At 39.3% G+C, this 25126-nt stretch overlaps 2 protein-coding genes across 3 annotated transcripts; one reads left to right on the forward strand and one right to left on the reverse strand.

The window, feature by feature from the left end:
* Nucleotides 1–1813: 1813 nt before the first annotated feature.
* LOC126378277 (uncharacterized) lies at nt 1814–3800 on the forward strand. Its single transcript, XM_050026469.1, has 2 exons — nt 1814–3197; nt 3313–3800. The coding sequence occupies exons 1-2, from the start codon at nt 1814–1816 to the stop codon at nt 3393–3395; spliced, it is 1467 nt and encodes a 488-aa protein (XP_049882426.1). The 3' UTR covers nt 3396–3800.
* Nucleotides 3801–3849: 49 nt separating this feature from the next.
* LOC126378362 (PC4 and SFRS1-interacting protein) lies at nt 3850–25023 on the reverse strand. Of its 2 annotated transcripts, none has more exons than XM_050026646.1 (17): nt 24977–25023; nt 24688–24846; nt 24216–24271; nt 22776–22938; nt 22113–22214; nt 20479–20562; nt 19790–19968; nt 18273–18456; nt 18114–18150; nt 14438–14602; nt 13387–13488; nt 10368–10502; nt 9790–9971; nt 9246–9372; nt 8590–8703; nt 7381–7985; nt 3850–6783 (listed from the first exon to the last, which is right to left on the reverse strand). In XM_050026646.1, the coding sequence occupies exons 2-17, from the start codon at nt 24766–24768 to the stop codon at nt 6724–6726; spliced, it is 2376 nt and encodes a 791-aa protein (XP_049882603.1). In that variant the 5' UTR covers nt 24769–24846; nt 24977–25023; the 3' UTR covers nt 3850–6723. The 2 variants fall into 2 exon arrangements, with proteins under 2 accessions (XP_049882603.1, XP_049882604.1); XM_050026647.1 differs by having other exon boundaries at nt 24963–24982.
* Between the last annotated feature and the right edge of the window lie 103 nt (nt 25024–25126).

Here is a 25126-nt window from a genome sequence, read left to right on the forward strand (position 1 = left end):
ATCATCATCATCCTCCTGCCCTTATCTCACTCTAGGTGGGGTCGGCACAACATGTATGGGCAAATGTCCCATCTTCTTCTTCTATCGTGTGGATTGTGAGGTGAATTACCAACCCCATCAACCCTGGTGTCAGGGTTATAACTGAGCCGCCATAGGCCCCTGACTTGACTCAATGAATACTCGAATGTCCCATATGTAATGTTATTTTAATGGGCTCAGTTTTCCGCATAAACACAAGTGGTCCATTATGCGTGCTTTTATTGACTATGTAAGCCAACTAACTCCTTTCAGAAGCTAAAATACCTCCTAGGATTTTTACAAACTTTGTGACCTGGTTTAATTAAGGGGTTGTGCCCGTAGTGTTGCCAATTATTTATTCTAATCTAATCTATCCTACAAGATCCCACTGCTGGGCAAAGGCCTCACCTTCCTCTTTCAATTTTTCACAGTCCTGTGCGTAATTCTCTCTTATGTAATCAAAATACAGAAAACAAATATTACTTGTGGTGCTCAAGAGTTCAGAGCAGTTATTCCCTTTATAAAAATGAGGAAGCTCGACAAATTTACACCATTCAACGTGTTTGAGAAACTGGTAATCTTCTCTTGAGAAGATGTGGCAGATCCCGATGCTGCCGATGCCGAGCTGTCATCTACGGCTGTGTAGGTTCAAAAATACCACTACCGGCGCTTGCATAAAAGATCTAACCAGCGTGTATTGAATGGCTTGCATGTTAATTGGAGCTCGATAATATTTGGAGCCATTATTTCACGTCTACAACCTCCTTAGCAATGAAGGCAGCGTTCAATCTGCCACCGCTTAACCTGCATGTAATCAAGAAAACTATGTAAAACAGTTATGCTTCGAGCTAAGGGAAGGAGACTAACGACAGTTATGACAAATCTCAAATACCTCTTGACTAACCCTGCCATGGTGATAACGACGCCATGATCAGGACCCACAACTTATTGAGGTACTGTAATTAAGTACTACAAGGTGGTTATAGCAGAAAGAGAAAAAACACGGTTTGGTCTGAAGTACTAACTTAACCTATACCCATTCGCAATGCGGATCAGATATGGTTTGCTGTGGTTTTAGACAAAATGTCTTCCCATAGACAGGTTTATGCGGAGGTCACCCTAGGATACACACTGGTGGCGCATGGAATCGAACTTGTATGTATCATTATACACGACACGTTATTGATATCTAAGATCGTATTTTCTGAAATATTTTGATATATATTAATTTATATTACTTTTCACGAAAAAATAAATTTGGTGTTTGATGTTACAACTAAAATTATATCATTAAACACGTACTGTGAGAATTCAAGGATTGCGTGTATTTTAATATATGTTGAGTTGCATTTACTTACACCAAAATATTTAGTGAAAATCTTCATTTCACTTTAATGCAAGTTAAGATGAATTATGTTACACGTGTTATAACAGCATGAATCCTTCACAAACAGTACTTATATCACTAGACACAAAAATTATCTCCGTATTTATAATAGCTACAGTTACGAGAATTAGACAGAAAGAAAGAGAATTTTTTGAACATGAAGTGTGTGCTAATAACTCAAAAGTGATACAACTCGAGTTGTATTACTTTTCACCGACGGTACAGAAAATACGTATAGACACCAATAGCTTTGTCTCTAAAACAGTTTGTGATGAACACAATGTAAGTTGTAATATAATTGACTTAATACATGATACTACTTTTTCTTTGGCTAATGCAGAAAATTGTGATGAAGTGAAAAACGTTTTATGTGAAAGCAGTGCTACTTCAAGAGTGGATAACATTACTATGCAGCATAATGATAATGAGATGCAAACTGCCGCTTTTGATGGAAGTTTATTCAACTTAGATGATTTAAGTGTTAATATTCCAGAACTTTCCAATGCAAATATCAACTTCGATGACATCACTAATGTAGTTAAAAAATGTTCAACTTCTAATACGGATTTAGCAATAATCAATAATCTCTTAGAAAAAGATAACAACGAAAGTGAAGTTTTTGATTTAGACGAATTCAATGATTTACTTGAAACAGTTTCATATAATGGCGATATTACGAACAAAGACGGTTCTTGTACTGAAGAAAATACACTAAAAGAGGAAAAAATCAAGGAGATAGCTGCTTCCAGCAGGCATTCGACAGACGAATGTTTAAGCGAATTTGAAAGCATTTTAGACGAATATAGGGTCGAAAAAGGACAATCGATCGATTCTCAAACAATACAACCTGAAGCTGAATCGTCTATAAACGAGGCTCCCGTAGCACTGGTTGAGTCTGAAGAAAAGAATATTGAACTAAAACAACAATCCAGTATTGTTGAAGAATATCAAATTAATGAAAATCAACAAACAATAGAACCAGAACAAGATGACGCAAGCAGTTCTAAAGGCAACCTTCATATTTCTGAAACTGAAAACAAAAATGAACTACGCGGAACTAAGGAGAGGTTTCATGAATTCGCGCAAATAGAACATTCTACAGATAAAAATGAGAATACTCCTACAAGTAACAAAGGACATGACGAATTGCTAAATGTTGATAAAATTAATGTATCCATAACTTCAAGTAAAAGCATTATATCTATAAGCTCAAACGATACAGTAACTGAAGATGTTTTAGAAGACATTGAAGATATCAAAACTCTAGATTCAGATTCGGATTGCGACGGCTACCATTCGTCTGATTTCGAGTTTATTACTGAGGCCGAAGCGGAATTGGATGGACTTATTATAAATTGCAGCAAAAAACAGCTTAAAACTCCAAAAAAGGGTGGAAAAAGTAAAGTTTTGGCTTTGGGAATAGCTAAAGAGACATCTAGCAACCAAGAATCTTTGAAGAATGATAAGCCAGGGCTTATACCGTCTACCAGCAAAGATACTTTGCAAAACCAAGACCCTGAAGTACTGAAAAGACAATATCAAAACCAAAAAGCATATTACATTCGTCTTAGACAACAATACACTATTAAAGAAATGCAGAATTCTCGTGAAAATCACGTAATACCAAATGATGGTGATTATGTCAGTCTATTTCAAGGGTCATTCGCTCCCGCAGACTTTCACTTTGTTGAGAATAAGTCGGTTTTGCCGAATACTAGTATGAACGCGCAGTATCGGGGTCTCGGGTTTGATATGGCGATGTTAAGACAAGAACTTGAGGTGGATCGTCAGTGTGAGTACTATAGTAAATCTATGATCCAAACATGAATTCAAACTCAAAGTTGATAGTCACGCGTTCTTCGAAAACTGGTATCATGGATTTATGAGGATAAAATGTTTGTTTCCAGATCAAGACGAAGCGAAGGAAAGTGCCAAGCGTATCCTGGAGATGTACCCTGGACTGAACAGGAAGAGGAGGCGAAGACATTGAAGGAGAGAATACTCAAACCACATCTGTGCACCTCATCGCACTTTCCTATGCTTCTACCCTCTTGTTACCTACTTAAAACCGTCATTTGCTAGAGCGAGATAGCGATCACACAGATGAATCGACGAGGCGATAGCCGGGGCGAATTATATTGAGCGCTTCAACCAATAAACGATAAGAATGCTATCCATGTAGATGGACGTCAAACGGCTATTGGTCAAAGGCTTCGATATAATTCGAATTCGGCGCGAATACTAAACCTAGCTCAGACGCTGGTGGGGAGCGGAGCCGTTCCATACGTAGTATAGAACGGCAACTCTCCGCTCTACTCTATGGCTGTATCACATTTATTTCGGAATAGTTCTATTACATGTCATATGAAAGATATAATAATAATGATACTTAAGTACTAAGTGGTAAATTGTCAATTGACGGTAGTTCAATAAAAGAAACCAACTTCCAATAATAAAGTTGAGTTTTATTGTAAAATATTTACAATGCATTTATAGCTAGACTAAAAACTAACATGGGTTCGTCTTAGATGGTCTAGGTAGCATTATGACTAGACTATCGCAAAGCGACTAGATATCATTTTGCCTAGATCATATATTGACCACATCCTAAAATGACAAAATATAATATAGACAAAGTACTAAGTAGTATTTTTTTATTTTTCAAACTTTGATGGGTTTGTTCTTAGCCCCAGACTTGCCCGAAGGCATTGACGAGGCCTAAGATGGAGCCTGCCCAGAAAGTGCCTGTTCACTCTGGCTTTGAAAGCACCCGGGTTATATGCATTCGGAAATACAGAAGACGGTAAAGAATTCCACTCGCTAGTGATCCCAGTTTGGGAACGTCCCTAGCAGTAAATAGGCGTAAAACTTAAGTAAATACAGCTTTATAACCTAACCTTTAGGGAGATAAAACCAGAGTACAAGAAAGAACAACTTGAAAAATTGTAACTTTATTCTAGATGAAGCAAGAGAAGTGTGTCAGGATCGAAGCAAATGGAATTCTATAGTCTCTGCTTACCCCGGTGGGAAACAGGCATGAGTTTATGTATGTATGTACTATATTTATAAAAAAGAAAGTAGTAAGTGTCCTTACTGTTTTAGTTTTTATAACTTCGGGAACATTCGTGAAAAGGGCACATTACGGGATGAGTTCAATTATAAGATCTAGGTAAAATGATATCTAATCGCTTTGCGATAGTCTTCAATGTAGGTACTCATATTGCTACTTAGATACCCTGCGACCAACCCACTAGAATTACAATCTAATAAAATATGTGTACTTTCAGTAGCTTATGTTTAACCTAAGTTTCATGCTATGTCAGAATTATCAAAATACTTGTCTTATGATGGGAATTATTATCTATAGCCAAAAACTGGTGATAACACGGTACGTATAAAAAAAAACATGCATGTATATGAAAATAATAAATACGATACTTTTATCTTTTTATAAGAATGTCTGGGAACTGACGCTAGGCAGCCAAATTACTAAATTATATAACAGTATTTTGATTAAAAAAAAGAACGGGTTAATTAACTCATAAGTGCAAACAGGGATTGAACCGACGCTCCCCGTTTGAGCAGCATGGTTCTGTGATACCACAGAACCACACTGATGTCAACTGGCCTATATAATTATGATACACTAAGGCTGTTAACATGCATTGTTCTTTAAAGGGTTTGTGTGTTATTAACTAAAAACAATGTAAAAAAGTATACAGTAAGCAACAAATACATGCATCTCCAAGTAAAACGTTAAAATAACAATTGATTTTTCTTCTGTCCGTTTATATAAATATCAGAATATTGACGATACTGTTGCCTGTGGATCTCTATTAAAAAACCTCATCGAGTTTGGGCTAGTTTGATTTGTCTCAGCTAGTATTCAGGTATTTCCTTGTTGACAATTCGTCGGTCTACCGTTCAAAAGTTATAAGCATTTTTTGGTGGCAGTGCCAGATGGGACATTAGACTATCGACAACTGAAATAAAACTGTCCCGCATCGATAGTATATTGGTGCTAATTCCTGCAGACGCTATCTAATTTTAAGTTATACCTGTCAATTTCTCATCCGTTGAAAAAGAAAGGGACGGGTAATAGACAGGCGTAAAATTTATGGAATACACAACCTAAACACAGAAATCTAAAAACGTCTAAAAATTTTACATCGGCCAATAATCCGACAGAATTAAGTAGAAAGCACGTCAAAAAGATTGCATACCAGGGAGATGACTACTTTATACGTACGCGTTATTCATTCCTTTTAAAATTAACTTGTTGACAATCATCCGTCCCTTTCCTTTTCGGCGGATAAGAAAATGACGGGTATAACTTGAATTAAAATTAGGTGTCTGCAGGAATCGAGGCCAATACCCCGTATCGATAGTATAATCATAGTTTTTGATAGTGATTAAAGATTATCGACGTCGACTAAGAACTATCGATATATGCGTTTGATTATTGCAAGAACAATCGATACTGACTTAGGGTGGTATTAATAAACGAATCTCAGCTGAGACTGCCCTCAAGATCATGCTCAAGTCTCTGTTTTTATATGAGAACTGTCACATTGACATGATCTTGAGGGCAGTCTCGAAGCTGAGATTAGTTTATTAATATCACCCTAAATTGGGTCGTGTACTACTTTCAAGATAAATTATGAAATTCCGATTACTAAATAAAGACACATCTAAAAGTAACGAAAAAAAAAACTTCATTTTTCTATTGAACTTATTAATTAATTTTATATAAGAAATACTTAATAATAAGTCTGTTTATCACACTTTTCTATGACGTCACAGTGCAGTGTGCTATTTCAAACAAATTCCATAGTAATTTCGTGTTTTTGACGTTTAGTAAAAAGTAACTGATTTGACTTGTTGAAAACTAGCGTATTATCTATAGTTCTTGCAATAGTCGGAAGCAACACTTATATAATAGTTAAATTGCTTCAAGGCCTTTTTAACTCCTCAGAAATCTAAAAAGAGCAATGTATTTGAATATTCTATTTGATATTTCTTGACATTACGCACATACTTTTGTACGCGCAAATATCAAATTGTAAAATTGCTTATAAGTGGCCTTGTCAACCTCTGCTGATAATTTATTGAATAGCAAATTATAGGATTTCTATCTGTCAAGATAGACACTAGTTGTGGGAACATCAATTTCTGTTTCGTCCTCTAATAATAAATACTTTCTTTCTTTCTTTCTTTCTTTAATTTAATATTAGATCGCGCTGAAGATATGTGGCATGCTGACACACTGACCATCAGAAGTACCTAGGGTAAGTATAAAAATATGTCTTAAAATCGTCTTAAGCTTTAGATTTCCTTTTGGCGGGAGATCGCGGCGGCGGCGCTTCAGTCTTCTTGTTCTGAAAAAGAAAAATATGTACAGGCGTACTCATGATTCTGAGTTGATATCAAGTGGAATTTTCCGTCGGAAAAGTATGAAGCTGAAGATAATTTAAATTAGTAACAAACATTTTCATGAGTTTCATTCTGGTCCTGGGTTCGATTCCTGGTGGGGACATATCACAAAAATTACTTTGTGGTCCCTAGTTTGGGTAGGACATTACAGGCTGATCACCTGATTGTCGGAAAGTAAGATGATCCGTGCTTCGGAAGGCACGTTCAACTTATTTTTTCAGTCAATCAGGTGATTCAAGCCTGTAAAGTGTAAAGTCTTTACCAAACATAGGACAGTCTCACAAAGTGACTCCGACAATGTCCCCGTCGGGAATCGAACCCGGACCTCCAGATCGTGAGCCTAACGCTCTAACCACTAGACCACAGAGGCTGTTCAGAACCATTTATTCAACGTAATATTTTTTAATTTACGTACTTTAATTTACGGCTGAGGAGAACAAATGACAAGAAACTAACAGCAACACATATTTTAAATCAATGAGTACATTACAAGTTATGCCATAATATTGATAGCGAAGGTAAGATTATCATACAATACCAACCTCTCCTCTCGCTCGCTTCGCTCTGGGCTCATCTTCTTTTTCCTTCTCCTTCTCTGCTTCTTTCCCTTTCTCACTTTCTTTAGCATTATCACTAATTTCCTTTTTATCACTGTCATTTTTAGTCTTATCACTATCTTTATCTTTGCCTTTGTCGTTATCTTTCTTAGATTTGTCTTCTTTACCGTTATCTTTCTTTGATTTCTCTGTGTCTTTCCCTTTATCATTGTCGACTTTAGTTTTTTCATTTGTATCTTCCCCTTTCCCGCTTTCTTTAGGTTTGTCAGTGTCATTACTTTCGTTGTCTTCACTCTGTTTCTCATTACTGTCTTTGTCACTCTCTTTTTCTGTACTATCTTTAGGATCTTCTGCGTCTTTACCGTTTTCTTTTCCATTGTCATTGACTTCCTTTTCTTGTTCAGTATCTTCTGTAATCTTCTCTGTGTCATTAACTTCTGCGTTATCTTTGTTCTCTTCTGCGTCAGTCTTCTCTTTCTCTTGCGTTTGTTCTTCTTGTTTCTTCTCTGCTTCCTTTTCTTCTTGCCTTCTGGAGTTCTGTCGCTTTGTTGCTGGTTTGGCAGGCGTGTTGTTCGCTTTCTTTGATTTTGCTGGAAAGTAAATTTTAAAATAAATTATATTAAATATACAGGGTGTTAGTGACATGGTTTCGAATACTGAGGGCGATGGTTCAGACCATGATTCTGAGTTGACATCAAGTGGATTTTTCTGACGGAAATTTCATGATATTTTTAATTATTTTCAGTACCATACTATTGCGACGGAAAATTCCACTTGATGTTAACTCAGAATCATGGTCAGAGTTGACGTTATGATGTCACTAACACCCTGTATATATTGTTTATGTTATGATTCTTATTTTACTGTATTGGCCTCCGTGGTTGAGCGTTGGACTCACGATCCGGAGGCCCCGGGTTCGAATCTCGGTGGGGACATATCACAAAAATCACTTTGTGAGCCCTGATTTGGTTAGGACATTAGCTGATCACCTGATTGTCCGAAAGTAAGAAGATCCGTGCTTCGGAAGGTACGTTCAGCCGTTGGTCCCGGTTACTATTTACTGATGTAAGTGAGTTATCGTCACCATGCCTGAGCCATGTCAGGGGCCTTTGGCGGCTCAATAATAACCCTGAGGGTTGATGAGGTTGGTATTCCACCTCACAGCCCACACGACAAGATTTTACTGTATTATACCTGTGGTATTCTTCTTCTTGGGCGTCGGTTCCTCCTTATCGTCTTCCGGGGCGGGGTCCTCATTCGCCGCGTCGATGGCGGCTTTCATTGTGTGCGATGTAGGTAGCGACATCTCTGTATAGACAATATTTTACACCGTTACAATTTGTGTCTCACACTGTGGTCACGTGGTACTTTAGAACCCTATCGCACTATCACATTTGACATTTAATGAGACTTACGGTTTAATTTGTCAAAAAAGTTAATGTGACATGGTATCAAAGTGTATCGGCTTGCTTCTCAAAAGAGGACGTCGGTACCAGACTTGCACCAATGAGTTATTAATTTACCACCCCAACTGCGGCGTGTGATGATTCAGCCCAGATTCCGAGTTAATATCGAGTGGAATTTTCCGTCGCAAAATTCATGTCTTTTTTTTTTCAATTTTATACAGAATCATCATCATCATCAGCCGTACGACGCCCACTGCTGGGCATAGGCCTCCCCCAAGGATCTCCACGACGATCGGTCCTTTATACAGAATCAGAACCATTTATTCAGCGTAATTATCATTGATAAACTTGTTGGAAATATTTAACATTTTTGTATCTGCGTCTGCAAGATGGTTATTCATTTGTGATGGTAAATTCCAGGTGATATGGAGTGAGAATGCTCACCGAGCGGCGGCGCCACCATCTCCAGCAGCTCGTCGGCCGACAGCGCGGCCGTGACGCGCTTGAACTGCAGCGCACGCTCCGAGAAGTACTCCCAGAACGACAGCCCCGCCGGCGACGGGAACAGCTCCTGCGGCACCACACTCAACGATCAATACACAAATATTTATTCTTCTTCTTCTTCTATCGTGTGGGTTGTGAGGTGGAGTACCAACCTCATCAATCCTGGTGTCAGGGTTACTATTGAGCCGCCAAAGGCCCCTGACATGGCTCATGTAACGGCTACTTACTTACATCAGTAAGTAGTAACCGGGACCAACGGCTTAACGTGCCTTCCGAAGCACGGATCATCTTGCTTTCGGACAATCAGGTGATCAGCCTGTAATGTCCTAACCAAACTAGGAATCACAAAGTGATTTTTGTGATATGTCCCCACCGGGATTCGAACCCGGGGCCTCCGGATCGTGAGTCCAACACTCAACCACTGGACCACAGTGGCCGTTAAGCCTCTATGGCATTGTATTGGAAGGATGATTTGGTGTAATACCTTCATCCTGGCGTAGAGCAGGTCAGCGCGGCGGCGGATGGCGTGCGCCTGCTTGCTGAAGGTCAGCGCGTCACTCTCGCTGAGGTCCCACGAGGGCGTGTTGCCCACGTACGCGCGCATGCGCTTGATGCTCTCCAGGCAGCCCGGGTGCTTCAGCAGCATCAGCGGCTTCACCTCCAACTCTGAGGGCGAGAGGTTCGATACTCAACTGTTAGGGAGCCGTGAAAAACGCTTGACTCTGGGTCATCATTCTTCTTCTATCGTGTGGGTTGTGAGGTGGAGTACCAACGCCATCAACCCTGGTGTCAGGGTTACTACTGAGCCGCCAAAGGCCCCTGACATGGCTCATGTAACGACTACTTACTTACATCTATAAGGTTGTACAGCGCCATCTACATCGTTTTTGAGGATCGTAGCCTGGATAATCTATCATTGGTTTATTAATATTTTGTCCATATCAGAGGCTCTTGGCGACTCAATAATAACCCCGATAGCAGGGTTGATGAGGTTGGTTATGCACCTGAAAACCCAAAAGATAGAAGACCGCTACGAAGTTTCGCGGGGCGGAGACTACTTACCCATGAGCTGGTCAAGCAGCTTGAGGCACAGCTCGGTGTCAGCCTTCTCCAGACACAGGCAGGTCTTGATCTTGGCGTCCAGCTCGATCAGCTTCATCTCTGTCTTGAGGAACTGAACGCGGGACTTCTTTTCTTCTGGAATTACAATAGGTTAATGCAATACTATCTCAAACATCTACACAACAGTGGAGCAGCAAATTCAAACTCAATATTCAAATTTTAAAAAAATAGTTATCTTTATTCAGTAGGTAACATAGTTACACGTTGAATCGTCAATTTTTACATAACGAACGTCTCATCCGCCTAAAACTACTGCAGCTTCTCACAACCTGTATAGCCGGGGAAAAGAAGCTGCGAGAAAAACCTCGGCACAGGGCCCTAGACGTACTCCATACCTCCTCCGGTAGATTGAGAGGAAGCCTGTGCCCAGCAGTGGGACGTATATCATCCCCTTATAGTGGAAAATAAGTGTCTTTTTGAAAAATGACATTCTAATGTAATTTTCAGCAATAAAACATTATTTCTTTCAATGACAATCGCAAACCGAGCGCGTTTACTCCACACACAACTGCATTCTCAATTGGGCTAGTCAAAGGTACAGTTCTCACATGATGCTTAAAATTATATAATTTGAATAGAACGCATACAAAATCCCTTTTTTCATGCCCATCCCACTATATACAGAGTGTTAGTGACATCGTAACGAAAACTTTGCGGGATGATTCAGGCCATGATTCTGGGTTGATATCAAGTGGAATTTTCCGTCGCAAAAGTATGGAACGGATAATATTAAAAAAAAATGTTCATGAATTTTCCGACAGGAAAATCCACTTGATATCAACTCAGAATCATGGTCTGAATCGTCCGCCTCAATATTTGTTACGATGTCACATACAACCCGTATAAGTACTTACAAGTACCAATACAAGTAGATAGGATGTTAGTCGAAACAAATATTGAAGGGGGGGGGGGATATAGAATTGAAAATAATTAAAAAAAAAATACATGAATATTCCGACATGAAAATCCACTTGACATCAACTCAGAATCATGGTCCATGGTCATGGTCATGGTCGTCCGCCTCAGTATTCGTTACGATGTCACTAACACCCTGTATAGGTATATAACATAACACATAAGCTCGAGACTATGTCCCAATCGGGGTACGCAGATATACATATATACACATATATTAAAAAAGTGTATTTTACCTCGAAAATGCTAAAAAATCATCCTATTTTGACACAATTATACCATGCTACAATCTACTTTCCCAAAACGTTTCAGTATTGGGAGCTCACAAGGCTAAAGTGCAAGGCTAAACAGCCATTTGCAAGGCAAGCGTGTCCCACCCTAAGCCACACCGCCACTTACCAATAGGTGTCGATTTGATCAAACGCGAACCTATAGTAATTAAAAAAAAATGCAAATTATATTAAAAAAAAAAAACAGCATTTGTGAGTGTGTCAGTTTGCATCATGACAGATTCAGGGTGTTAGTGACACCGTAACGAATACTCAGGGGAATGATTCAGACCATGATTCCGAGTTGATATCAAGTGGATTTTTACGTCGCAAAATTTATGATTTTTTAAAAATTATTTTCAATTCTATACTTTTGCGACTATTCCGTTAGAAAGAGAGAAAAAGTAGCCTATGTCTCTCTCCATCCCTTCAGCTATGTCCACTTAAAGATGGAACGGACAAACAAGCAGACAGACACACACATACCCAGGCCTTTTTTGGTGAGCTGCGGCACCCATACACTTTTATGTTTTGCAACTAAATATTAATGTGTGTATATTTTAATGTTGTAAATGTATATGTGTGTCGTAGGTTTTACCTCATCATCATCATCACCAACCCATTAACGTCCCCACTGCTGGGGCACGGGCATTCCCTATGGATGGATAGGGAGATCGGGCCTTAAATCATCACGCGGGCCCAATGCGGATTGGTGGTTATTAACGACTGCTAATGCAGCCGGGACCAACGGCTTAACGTGCCTTCCGAAGCACGGTGGAGCTCGAGATGAAAACTTTTTTTTTTTGTGGTCACCCATCCTATGACCGGCCTTTGCGAAAGTTGCTTAATTTCAACAATCGCAGACCGAGCGCGTTAACCGCTGCGCCACCGAGCTCCTCAGGTTCACCTCTGGTTTTACCTAAATAAACTTTTTTATTATTATTACATAGACTTTCCTAGTTACAATATTAGTATGGATAAAATCTCAAGCGCAGTTTTCACTAAGACAGTTGTCTCGACCATTATAGATGGCGATACGGCTCACCTATCACGTAGGTCTAACAGAAAGCTCGGTGAGGTGTGGGTACTTAGTTCATCTTGCGATGGATGTACCTCTGACTACCCCAATTAGGATATAGTCTTGAGCTTATGTTTTTGGAATTAGGGAAGGTTGAACCATATAGTTAAAGCCGTAGTACCTCAGTAGGAAGAACGCTCGACTCTCATTGTGAGGTTGCAGGTTCGAATTCTAACACAGGCCTAAACCTATATTAGAATTTGTTTTCGAATTCACGTTTGTATCTTAAATATTTATAACGTGCTCAATAGTGCTTATTATGTTTTTTAATTATGATATTGGTGCTAATTCCTGCAGACGCCATCTAATTTTATTTTAAGTTATACCTGACATTTTTTTATCCGTTGAAAAAGAAAGGGACGGGTAATCGACAAGCATAAAATTTATTGAACACACGTCAATTTTAAGCAGAAATCTAAAACAACCGTCTAAAAATTTTACATCGGCCAATAACCCGACAGAATTATGTAGACAACACGTCAAACGGATTGCATAACAGCGAGATGCCCGTTTTATTCGCACGGGTTATTCATTCGTTTTAAAATTAACTTGTTGACAATCACCCGTCCCTTTCCTTTTCGGCGGATAAGAAAGTGACAGGTATAACTTAAAATAAAATTAGGTGTCTGCAGGAATCGGGGCCAATAACCGCGTAAACTTTACCACCATTATCTAGTTAAGTAACAGATGAACATACCAGTCTCCCTCTCCTTATCGAGTGAGGCCTTCTCTTCGTCAGTGAGGTTGAGGTCCGTCACCAGCTGCGCCGCGATCGACTGAGGGGTTATCTGGCCCTTCTCTGAAACACACATTCATTCGTTATTTATTAGATTTTTTTATAACATAAGGGGCAGACCCGGTATAGCTGACGTTGGCTAGAAGACCGCCAGGCTAAAGTGGGACTGGGTTGGACACGTGTGCCGCATGCATCCGGAACGATGGGCAAAGATCATCACGCACTGGGTACCACAGGACGGACACCGTAGACGTGGTAGACCCCGGAAACGATGGCGCGATGATCTCGACGGTTATCGAAAACACTGGATAGAGCTCGCACAGAACCGGGATACTTGGAAAGATATGGGGGAGGCCTTTGCCCAGCAGTGGGATCACACTGGCTAATGATAATAATAATACTTAATTATTATACCCTCCTTCCAGTGGCACTTGGTCTGCGACCCGTGTCTCTGGCAAATACACTATCTAATCCAAAGAGGAGATAAACTTAAGTTTAAAAATAATAATAATAAGAGGGCAGACGAGTAGACGGACCGCCTGATTAAGCAATTGTATAGTTTCCTAGGTCAAAGATAAATGATGAAATTCTTATTACTAAATAAAGACAGATCTAAAGGTGACAAAAAACGTTTTCTGTTTTCTATTCAACTTAACAGCACTCTAATAGCAGTACTCTGGTACTGCTGCCCTATTTTTCCCTAAAAAGTAGCATGGAGAATGCTGCGCCGACAAGAGCGTGGCTCTTGTATTAGTGATTATGAACTTATTTATGAATTTTAATCAAGAAAAACGAAATAATAAGTCCGACATTTTGTCACAATTTTTTTATGACGTCACAGGTAGCTGTTCCATACAAATTACATAGTAGCGCGACGAGTTAGACCGCTTTTTGAAACGGTGGCACGAAGCTGAGGACACGGAGGAGTGGAAGAAGGGAAGAGAGGCCTTTGCCCTGCAGTGGGACATTGAGGGCTATTAATGATATAATAATAATAATCAAGGTATCATACCAAGCTGCAGTTTGAGTGTTATAGCGTTGTTTGCAGCGCGCTTGTCCCACTGCAGCCGCGCCGCTTCGTTGCGGTACGTTGTTGGCCGCGACTGGAACAGCTTCACGCCCACGTACTGCCCGGAGGGCAGGTAGGCGATCAGGATGTTTTCTTTCTCTGCGTCTGCTGTTGGAGGGAAAGAGAAACATAATATAGCTCTGGCGGACCTAACTAGTTCCGCCAACATGCAACAGATGGCGTTAACGGATGGCCTACAACGCGCTAACGAAGTTTTCACAGCGCGACGCATATATACAACTTCCAACGTGACACCGTTGGATCGTCGATCCCATCCTTTGGGGGCAGCACACCCTTGCCAACACGAGTTAATTCAACCATTCCCTTTTCATCTTTGAGTAACTGTACGTGGGCTGGGATCCCACCCTTATCTCGTTAATCCCACCAGCTCGTACGAAGCGTTTCTCGAATACGAACGGCTAAGTTCTGGACAGCCTCCGTGGTCTAGTGGTTAGAGCGTTAGGCTCACGATCTGGAGGTCCGGGTTCGATTCCCGATGGGGACATTGTCGAAATCACTTTGTGAGACTGTCCTTTGTTTAGTAAGGACTTTTCAGACTTAAATCACCTGATTGTTCGAAAAAGTAAGATGATTCCGTGCTTCGGAGGGCACGTTAAGCCGTTGGTCCCGGCTATTAGCCGTAAAAACACCTCCACCAACCCGCAATGGAGCAGCGTGGTGGAGTATGCTCCATACCCCCTCCGGTTGATTGAGGGGAGGCCTGTGCCCAGCAGTGGGACGTATAGGCAGTTTATGTTAAGTTCTGGAATCCTCTGCCCGCGAATCACACAATATAGATGTTACTCGTTTCAAGGTCGAGGATGTAATGAGTCAGAGAAGAATAAAAGGAATTGTGAAATGGAATGAGAATTTCGAAATTTAAAATAATTGACGGTAAAAAGAAAGGCAATGTGTGTGCAGTTTGCACTCTACTACAACACTTTCCTATGTTTCCATCTTTTTCTGTTACTGAGAACTGTCATTTGCTAGAGCGAAAGGGAGCGATCGCACGCCATCGGTTCATCGATTCTGCCGCGCGGCCATTCGCTAGGGTAAAATGAAAACAGTCAATAATGAATTACAATATTTTATTCATAAAATCAACATTAACACAAATAATTTACTTGTCAACTTTCAATTTAATAATAGTTGCATTCTCTTTCGGATACATTTCAAGTATTTTGGCTCTTGTGTCTATTTCTTCCTGTTCTAATTCCGTTATACAGCCAAAGTTCTTTATATAGTCAGAATATTTCTTATTGAAACCTATATCGCCGAACTCTGTCGACATTACGGCCGACTTCCTTTTCTTTCCTTTCTTTTTAGTCATTTTTTCCTTTTCTTGTTCAAATTGAAAGAGTTTTAGGAAATCGTCTCCTTTGGGTATCTTTTTATTCTCATTTTTTTCTTCTCGTCTTCCATTTTCTATATTTTCTTTGCCATTTATAATGGCATTAATTTCTGTTGCATTCTCGCAACTTTTCAAGTCCAAGTTTCTATAAGTCTTATCTAAAGAGACGACCGAGCAAAAAGATTGAATACGCGAAAGGTTTTTTACACTAGACTGATCAGATTGTTGCGATTCTTGGGTTGAATTTTGTGTGAAATTGTCATCATCGTTGAGTACATTTAAAGAACCTAATATTAGACCTCCTATAGACTCCTTTTCAGAAAACTTTTTTGTTTTTTTCACTGTTCTGTTAATGCTTGTCATAGTAGAAACTTCTTCAGAGAACTCAGGTATTTCGTTAATGGTTTTCTTGATATAATCAGTAAAAATATAGTCATTCTCTAGAGTAGTTATATTCAACGTGTTTTCCATATATTTTGTATCATTTTCCTTCATATTTATAGTAGTAAAGTCATTATTCTGAGTACTTTCTATACTTAACAGCTGGTCATACTCTTTATATAAATTGTTATTGTACTGAGTATAATCATTTCCTGTGCCATTTATGATAAAGTTTTCGTTATTTCGAGCATTAGGTAAGTCTTGAAGACAATCCTTTGTCTGAGAAGTATAGCTTGTTTCTTTTATAGTACTCGTTATGTATTGAGTATTATCACACCAACCCTCAGTGGAGCAGCGTGGTGGAGTATGCTCCGTACCACCAATGGTAGAGGGGAGGCCTGTGCCCAGCAGTGGAACTTGTGAGGGCTGTGTTGGTATATTTACATTGCTCTTAATATTATTTTCCTCAATAAAATCTTTTTGGTTTCGGGTCTTTGTAGGTGGGACGAACTTTTTCTTTTTAATAGTTTTTTTCTTTTTACCAAAAGTCGGTACGATTTTGTTTGACGTAGTCGGTTGAGCATTGTTTGTAGTATTAGCTTCTTTATTATTTGTATCTGTAAAATAAGTGATAACTAAAATTCTATAAAACGTTTTACGATGTCACTAACACCCTGTATAAACATATAGCTGTTACCTGCATCTTCGTTCGCGTGAAACTCTAGTATTGAAACTAAATATAGAGTTTCATACAAACTTTTCCACCCAATTTTTATCCCCTTAGGGGTTGAATTTCGCAAAATCCCGTCTTAGTGAGCACCCACCTTCTAAAAGGTACCCTCTTGCAAAATTTGAGACTCCTAGCACTAGTAGTTTCTGATAATTTGTGATCTTCTATCGTGTGGGTTGTGAGGTGGATTACCAACCCCATCAACCCTGGTATCAGGGTTACTATTAAACCGCCAAAGGCCCCTGACATGGCTCATGTAACGACTACTAACTTGCATCAATAAGTAGTAACCGGGACCAACGGCTTAACGTGTCTTCCGAAGTACGGATCTTACTTACTTTCGGTCAATCCGGTGATTAATGTCCTAACCACACTAGGGATCACAAGGTGATTTTCGTGATATGTCCCCACCGGGATTTGAACCCGGGACCTCCGGGTCGTGAGCCGAACGCTCAACCTACTGGACCACGGAGGCCGTTTCGTGATGAGTGAGTCAGTCACCTTTCGCTTTTATATGATAACATATATCGTAAATCAAAACAGAAAAAAAATATATAACAGGGTACAAATAATACAAGAAAAAAAAATGCAAGAGAAGTGTGTCAAGATCGAAGCATATGAAATTTCATTGTTTCTGCTTACCCCAGTGGGAAATAGGCGCGAGTTTATGTATGTATGCATGTAAAATAATACACTTACCTTTAGGAGCTAAAGAACAATTAGCTTTATTTTGATTCCCATTCGACCCAATGTAATTTTCGTAACTTTCCAAAGAAGATGCGGCGATATTATCGTCAAACTGACTAAAAACATTTTGGCTATATAAATCACTTTCTTTCATTATATCTTCCATACTCTTAATTTATAATGTTAAATACTTAATTTTATACTTTTTCCTTTGTTTTACGAAATAACAACAGTTTTAAAATACGTAATTTCGTTGTCAAAGATTTTCGCGGCAATGGACGACGTGTTCGGATAATTTGAATTTGGAACTCCGATTTGAATTTTCAAAACGCGGCGTGTCTTATTTTTTTTTTAAATTTTGAAGCAATGGTGGTGTGATAATTCAGCCACAAAACAAGTCTTTTATAGTACCTTTTTCTGAACGTTGGAAAATAGTTTTAAAATATTGTTATTATTAGTGTATGCCTTACCTGGTTTGAAAGGCTCTTTCAGATCCTCTAGTTCCGACTGTAACAAAAATAAATAGCCTGTTAATATAAAAAAAAAAAATCGGCTAAGAATAAATAAAATATTTTTTTCAGCTCAAGTATATAGGCTGTTCGTGTATGTATGTTTAAAAATACACAAACCTGCGAAACATTATTGAAGTGTTTGATATTCTTCTCAACCGACTTCTCTTTTTCCTTAGCGTCTGTCTTTTCTTTCTCCTTCTCTTTTTCCTTTTCTTTCTCCTGCGCAGGCGACGCGCCGCGCCGCTTCTTGGGCGCCGGGGACGGCAAGGTGGTGTTCTCTTCTGTTTGCTCGTCTATGTATCTGAAGATGTCATTAAATTGATATACACTTAAAAATACAATTAAAAAAATTGTATGAAAAAGCAACCGGGGCGTCGTAGAAAAACGTGACAAAAAGTCGCACTTATTATACTTTTTTTAATAAAATTCTTAAATAAGTTAAATAGAAAAAAAGAAAACATTTTTTGTCACGTTTAGATCTGTCTTTATTTAGTAAAATCAGAATTTCGCATGATTGACAACTGTTAATTTTAAAATGAAAGAATTATCCGGGCGAATAAAATAGGCATCTCGCTCATATGCAATCCGTTTGCTGTCAACTTAATTCTGTCGGGTTATTATCAATATAAAATTATGGATTTTTTTTTTAAATTAACGTGTGTTCCATAAATTTTATGCCTGTCGATTACGCATCCCTTTCTTATTCGACGGATAAGAAAATGACAGGTATAACTTGAAATAAAATTAGGTGTACTGGAATATGCATCAATATGTTTGCATTTGTGTTTGAACAGTAATTTGTCAGTCACCAATCGCAAGTAAGGATTTAAACTTGATAACCTTACTTCGGCAGAGACTTATGTTATATGGACATTCGCGCAATAGTTATTGACTGTATAACCACTGCTTTTGCGATAATCCAAAGTAAAAAATAATTGATTGAAATCTGTGAATAACTCTGTTCGGAGAGCATGTTAAGCTGTTGGTCCCGGTTACTACTCATTGATGTAAGTATGTAGTTGTAACATGATCCATGTCAGGGGCCTTTGGCGGCTCAATAGTAACCCTGACACCAGGGTTGATGAGGTTGGTAATCCACCTCATAACCCACACAATAAGAAGTAGAGGAGGCCTGGCTAATGGATGTTTTAGGGCAGTAAACAGAGCATAGTACCCCGCGAGCCACAAGTTGGTAGTGTGACTAGGGATCGACGATCCGACGGTGTTATGTTGGATTTTTTTTGACGTGACTTATTGTAGTTTTGCCGCAGACGGCATTAACTACTTGGCCGGACAAATGGGGAGCTCTGAAGGCTCTCACCCGGTACAAAGTTTAAGACAACAGGCCTGTCTGCCCAGTTGGGCGGAAAGATTTAATCGACCCCAGTGGGCTGATAGCGATAAGCGCTGATCGTCGGTATCGGGGAAGTTGTATATATACGTCGCGCTGTGAAAACTTCGCTAGCGCGTTTCAGGACTGATATGCGCCATCTGTTGATTGTGGGCGGAACTAACTCGTCAACTAGTTGGGTCAGCCTCACGTGTACAGGCTGTTTACGTCATACAGGTGGCCCAAAGGTTTACGTTCAAAATAAAAAAAATACTGTTTAGGAGCTATAATCCATATATGTTACCTCTTAGGTCTGATCTTCCGTCCACTCCGGCTGACGAGCTCCTCCTTCTCCTCAGGTTCATCCTCGCCTTTCTCCTCCTTCCTCTTGCCGCGGGGCGTCTTTGGCGTCTTCGGGGCGTCCTTGGCGGCTTTTGCGGGTTCCGGCTTGGACTTCTTGGCTTTCTGTTGCTGTTGTTGTTTCTGAGGGGGGTGGGGGTGGGGGGGGGGGGGTTGTTGTTACTCAATTCAGATAACGTTATATAAGTTCACGACTACATCCCAATGGGGAAGTCAGGCCTAAACCAATACTTGTCGAATTTGTTTTCGAACTCATGTTTGAATCATAAATGATTATCACGTGCTTTTATCTCAGGACGTCCACCACCAGCTTATGATCATTGTAATGAACATCTTCCTATGCTTTTTGTAATTGTTTTGTAAAAAAATTAAGTGATGTTATTGTCTTGTCTTTGTGTGTGGCGTCCTTTTATAATAAACAATTTCTATTCTATTCTAAGCGGTGAAGGATAACATGGTGAGGAAACCCACATTCCCGAGAAATGCCTGTACGGTGCTATGTGACCTAACCTGTATTGGGCTGGTTTTCCCCTCGGGATGGAAAGTCGGGCAGGCTGTTGCTTCTGGAAAAACCTTCTGAATCTTCATATTAGGTAAGCGGAAAGGCAACCCATACGATAGAATAAGACTCACCTTCCCCTCGTCAATGACGAGCGCGCCCGCCTCGTCGGAGTCCTCTACGACCGTGTCGTTCTGTGTCGCGTTGCTTGCCGTAGTCTACAGGGAACATTACAAGCATACAATACAATACATCATCATCATCATCATCAGCCCATTAACGTCCCCACTGCTGGGGCACGGGCCTTCCCTATGGATGGATAGGGAGATCGGGCCTTAAACCACCACGCGGGCCCAGTGCGGATTGATGGTTATTAACGACTGCTAATGCAGCCGGGACCAACGGCTTAACGTGCTTTCCGAAGCACGGAGGAGCTCGAGATGAAAACTTTTTTTTTGTGGTCAGAATATCAATACAATACATATACACTTTATTGCACCAAAATAAAAATAAATAATTACAAAAAGTCTCTTAACTAAGTACATAGCAAATGGCGGTCTTATCGCTTAAAGCGATTTCTCCCAGACAACCATAAGGTGAGGAAAAATTAAAAAAAAAATTGAAAGATTGCGGGTACAAACTATACATACATAACATAAACTGCCTATATACGTCCCACTGCTGGGCACAGGCCTCCCCTCAATCAACCGTAGGGGGTATTATACTATTATATATTCTATAGATATTCAAATCGAATCAAAATCAAATCAAATCAAATATACTCCTGTGTGATATTCCTGTGTGTTCCCTCGGCAAGTCACTGATCAGACTAAACGCAGCAACTTTGACATGAACTATAATTTTCTATGGATTTTTATGAAGCACAATAATATCTCAATATGGTACTTAGGCCAAAAAATCCAATGATATAAAACATAAGCTCATAACTATAAATTCTTGCTGAAAATATTTGCAGACAACTGTTAATACTTTGTTTTACGTTTACGCGGTTATTGACCCCGATTCCCGCAGACACCTCCTAATTTTACTTTAAGTTATACCTGTCATTTTCTTATCCGCCGAAAAGCAAAGGGACGGACGACTCACAGCTCTTAATTTTAGGAAGAATGAGTAAATGAATGAATAACCCGGGCGAATCAAAAAGGTATCTCGCTGGTATGCAAACCATTTGACGTGTGCTGTCAACATAATAATAATTCTGTCGGGTTATTGGGCAATGTAAAATTTTAGACGGTTGTTTTTGCTTTGTGCTAAAAATTGACGTGTGTTCCATAAATTGTTTGCTTGTCGATTACCCGTCCCTTTCCTTTTCGGCAGATAAGAAAATGACAGATATAACTTAAAATAAAATTAGATGGTATTTACAGGAATTAGCACCATTATCATAATTAAAACAAATAATAACGAGTTCTTACCGCGTTTAAATCGGGGATATGAGACTCCCGATATTTCGACATTGTTGCAAGTGCTATGAATACGGGATGACTGATGAGATTGGAGTGGAGTAGGTATGGCACTTGCAACAGTGTCGAAACATCGGGAGTCTCATATCCCTGATTTAAACGCGGTAAGAACCCGTTATTGTGTTTTAATTATGGTAATAACCGCGTAAACTTAAAACAATGTATCCCAAACTAATCCTTTTCCGTGTTCTTTCCGTTAATTAATTTTATATCCATGTTTCCCTAACTTAACTTTTGTGATTGGCTAAATGCGAAGGCGATGCCATTCAAGGAAAAAAACTTACATCAGCAACTGTGTCATCAGCAGCAGTAGCGTCCATGGCGGAGTCATCCATTGTATCATTACCAGTGTCATTCTCCGCGTCATTTGCAGCCTCTGCTGCTTCCTGTTGGAGATTAAAAAGGTATTAGCGAGCGAAATCAAAGATTGAGCTGGTCATCTTTGTATTGATGTATCAAATTCAAAGCCTTTATTTACTAAAAGAATACACATAATAAACTTAAATAATATAAACATTAATCAGTTCTCCTTTGGGTTTTGGGTTCTCAGGTGGGGTTTTCTCATCGGATCGGACCTGAGCTGCGTGTGTGGTGTTACGCCACAGACTATGGCTCATCTGATAACTGGCCCCGCGTGCCCTGATACCTGCACGCGAGAGGGGCTGATGAGTGCCACTGAGGATGCTGTTCGAGTGGTGGAATATTGGGCTGAAGAAATCTAATGCCATCGAAACGAAGAAGAAGGAGTTCTCCTTTTAGCGTGTCTCTAGCATAGCTAGTGGGTCGATAGCGATAAGCGCTGATTGAGGGAAATCGTCGACCACGCCGGCGGGGTCGGTATCGGGGTCCTGAAGTGTTTGGTCATCAAAGAGGAAGAGGCAAAATGTTTAGTGCAATTGGTATATCCACAGCTGCCCTTAAGAATATAAAATAGAATTATTCCTTACATCAGGTTGAGCCCCGATGACCTGCTCGAGCGGCACGTTGTTAGCGAAGTCATGTTCAATCTGCTTGACTCCGTCGTTGAAGTCTCGACGCTTCACTGTCTTGGTGAGGAACTTGTCTTTGTTCTCCGCGTAGTCGAATATCATGTTCGGTGGCAGGTTGGCTCTGTGGAACGAAAGTTCGAATGTCCTTAGAAAAGGTTCAGTACAATCTACTTTGAACCGGCGTGCGTGTATGAAGCGATCGTTGAATGTGGCATTGAATAATCCCTGCTTACCCCAGTGGAAAATTTAATCTAATCTAGCCTACAAGATCCCACTGCTGGGCAAAGGCCTCCCCATCCTCTTTCCATTTTTCCAGTCCCTTTGGCAAGCGTACAAGTCATCACACCATCTCTTTCGAGGAAAATAGGCAAAGTAGGCCGGTGGAAAATAGGCGTGAGTTTATGTATGTGATGAGTTTGAGAAAAATATGAGAGTAACAAAATCAAGTAGAATAAAGTGATTTTCATTATATTTTCAAAGATTTTTTATTTTTTAATATTGTCTGTTCATGCTCTGACCAGGTGTGCGCATGGAGAACACAAAAGGGGGTGCCCAAAGAGACCTGGTGATGTTGACTGAGAGTTGAAAACTCTAGGCGTGTCATGGAGAAAGCTACAGAGATTGTAAAAGATTGTGAGGAGTGGAACACTGTTATTTGAGCCCTATATCCCTTATAAAAGACTTGAAGAATATTGTCTGTTGTACTTACGAGTAGTAAATACCTTCATCTTTTCTGGTCTTTTTTTTTATTCTTATTTTTAACGAGGCTTTGAACACCCTGTGTGATCATGCCAGCCTCATAGGTGCTTTCATGTACCTATCCCTTAGACAAGGGATTGGTCAACCAGATAGTATAAACTAAAAGCCTTATTTGATAGTGGCTCTGCCAACCAGCAATTGACTTCTCCGTTGCCAAGAGAAATCACACCTTGAGAGCGAAAAACCTTTCTTCTCACGTCTATATTCCGGGCACATTCCAACAAAACGTGGTAAAGGTCATCGACCATATGACAGACATGGCTTTTATGTCTTTAATAAAAATATTCTTCTAATACACCCCGTCAAGTTTTTTTTATATAACTCGGTTATAGGGAATGATTAATAAAAACAACTAATGAATCTAATTAAAATTTACCTAGGTAATGAGTATTGTAAAATTTTGATAGGTACTAAGCTTAGAATGTAATAATGAATATTGAACTGTGACATAATTATAGGTAACTAATCAAAGAACTGAATAATTTCATGACAATATTCTTTAAATTAATTTAATACCAAGCTTCATCTGAGAGAGCTTTTATTTAAATAAAATTTATATATTTGTCTTTTTTTGTTTTATATTATTATGTGAAGTAAAGAATAATTATAATAAAGTTTTTTTATAAGTGTCTAACTTACGTTTCTCCTGTGCCATAGAAATACACAAAGTATTTCTTCCCATTTAATCTTTGTACCTAAAACAACCCAAAATTATACATCAAAACAAAACATAATATCATTCTCTATAAATTTAAGTGCTACTATAGTTAATAAAATTGTACATGCCCACAAGATAGTAATTTTATCTCCATATATTGTGTCAATAGTACAAACATTGAAATGTTATATCAAATACATGATAATAGGTACATGATCATACATAGTTGACTATTAAACCTAATGTCATGTAACTCTCAAGTTATAGGTTTTGAAGCTGACAGAAGTGGAAAATGCAGTAATTATTTAACGAGTAGCCATCCTTGATGGCCCCAGAGCGTCCGCCAGCATGTCTTCCCGCGCAAATCGACAAGGAAAGCTAATACAACTTCACTGTACAAATCTTACATTCCACTGAGAAAACAGATAATTTATTATGTTTTTAACGACTTACCCTGGCCGGCCATGCTGGGTACCCCTTCACTTTAGCAAATATGAAGTCACCAGACTTATATTCTTTCACTTTTTTGCCCATTATCAAAACGAACGCCGCTGTTAGTACTAATCAAAATGTATACAGATTTCACTGCAAACTTCAGTGAAGTGGTTAAACCTGAAATTGCAAACAGACGCAAGTATTAATTACACGCACTACGTAATAGCACTGTTATTAGCAAATAACAACAATTGTATCAAAAATACATAAAGGACGCTAAGATAAGGAATAACCTTAAAATTCTTACCGCGGCGAATGACGGAAAAGAAATAAACATGGCGGTCAAGTCAAAATAGAGTTGCCCTGTTTATTTTGAATGGCAGACTTGTACAAAATTAGTTGACTTGTACAAGTTTGATTTTTATTTTACGTTTATAAACAACTTATTGACTTACAT

The sequence above is a fragment of the Pectinophora gossypiella genome, chromosome 26, assembly GCF_024362695.1.
Source record: "Pectinophora gossypiella chromosome 26, ilPecGoss1.1, whole genome shotgun sequence".
Classification (NCBI taxonomy): Eukaryota; Metazoa; Arthropoda; class Insecta; order Lepidoptera; family Gelechiidae; genus Pectinophora; species Pectinophora gossypiella.

Excerpts from the sequence above, each read along its gene's own strand:
- LOC126378277 (XM_050026469.1), top strand. The coding sequence starts at position 1,814 with ATGCAGCATAATGATAATGAGATGCAAACTGCCGCTTTTGATGGAAGT. Across the intron at positions 3,198-3,312 it reads ACTTGAGGTGGATCGTCAGT|ATCAAGACGAAGCGAAGGAA; the intron begins GTGAGTACTATA and ends GTTTGTTTCCAG.
- LOC126378362 (XM_050026646.1), bottom strand. The coding sequence starts at position 24,768 with ATGGGCAAAAAAGTGAAAGAATATAAGTCTGGTGACTTCATATTTGCT. Across the intron at positions 22,939-24,215 it reads TTCTATGGCACAGGAGAAAC|AGCCAACCTGCCACCGAACA; the intron begins GTAAGTTAGACA and ends TTCGTTCCACAG. Across the intron at positions 22,215-22,775 it reads TCATCGGGGCTCAACCTGAT|GAAGCAGCAGAGGCTGCAAA; the intron begins GTAAGGAATAAT and ends AATCTCCAACAG.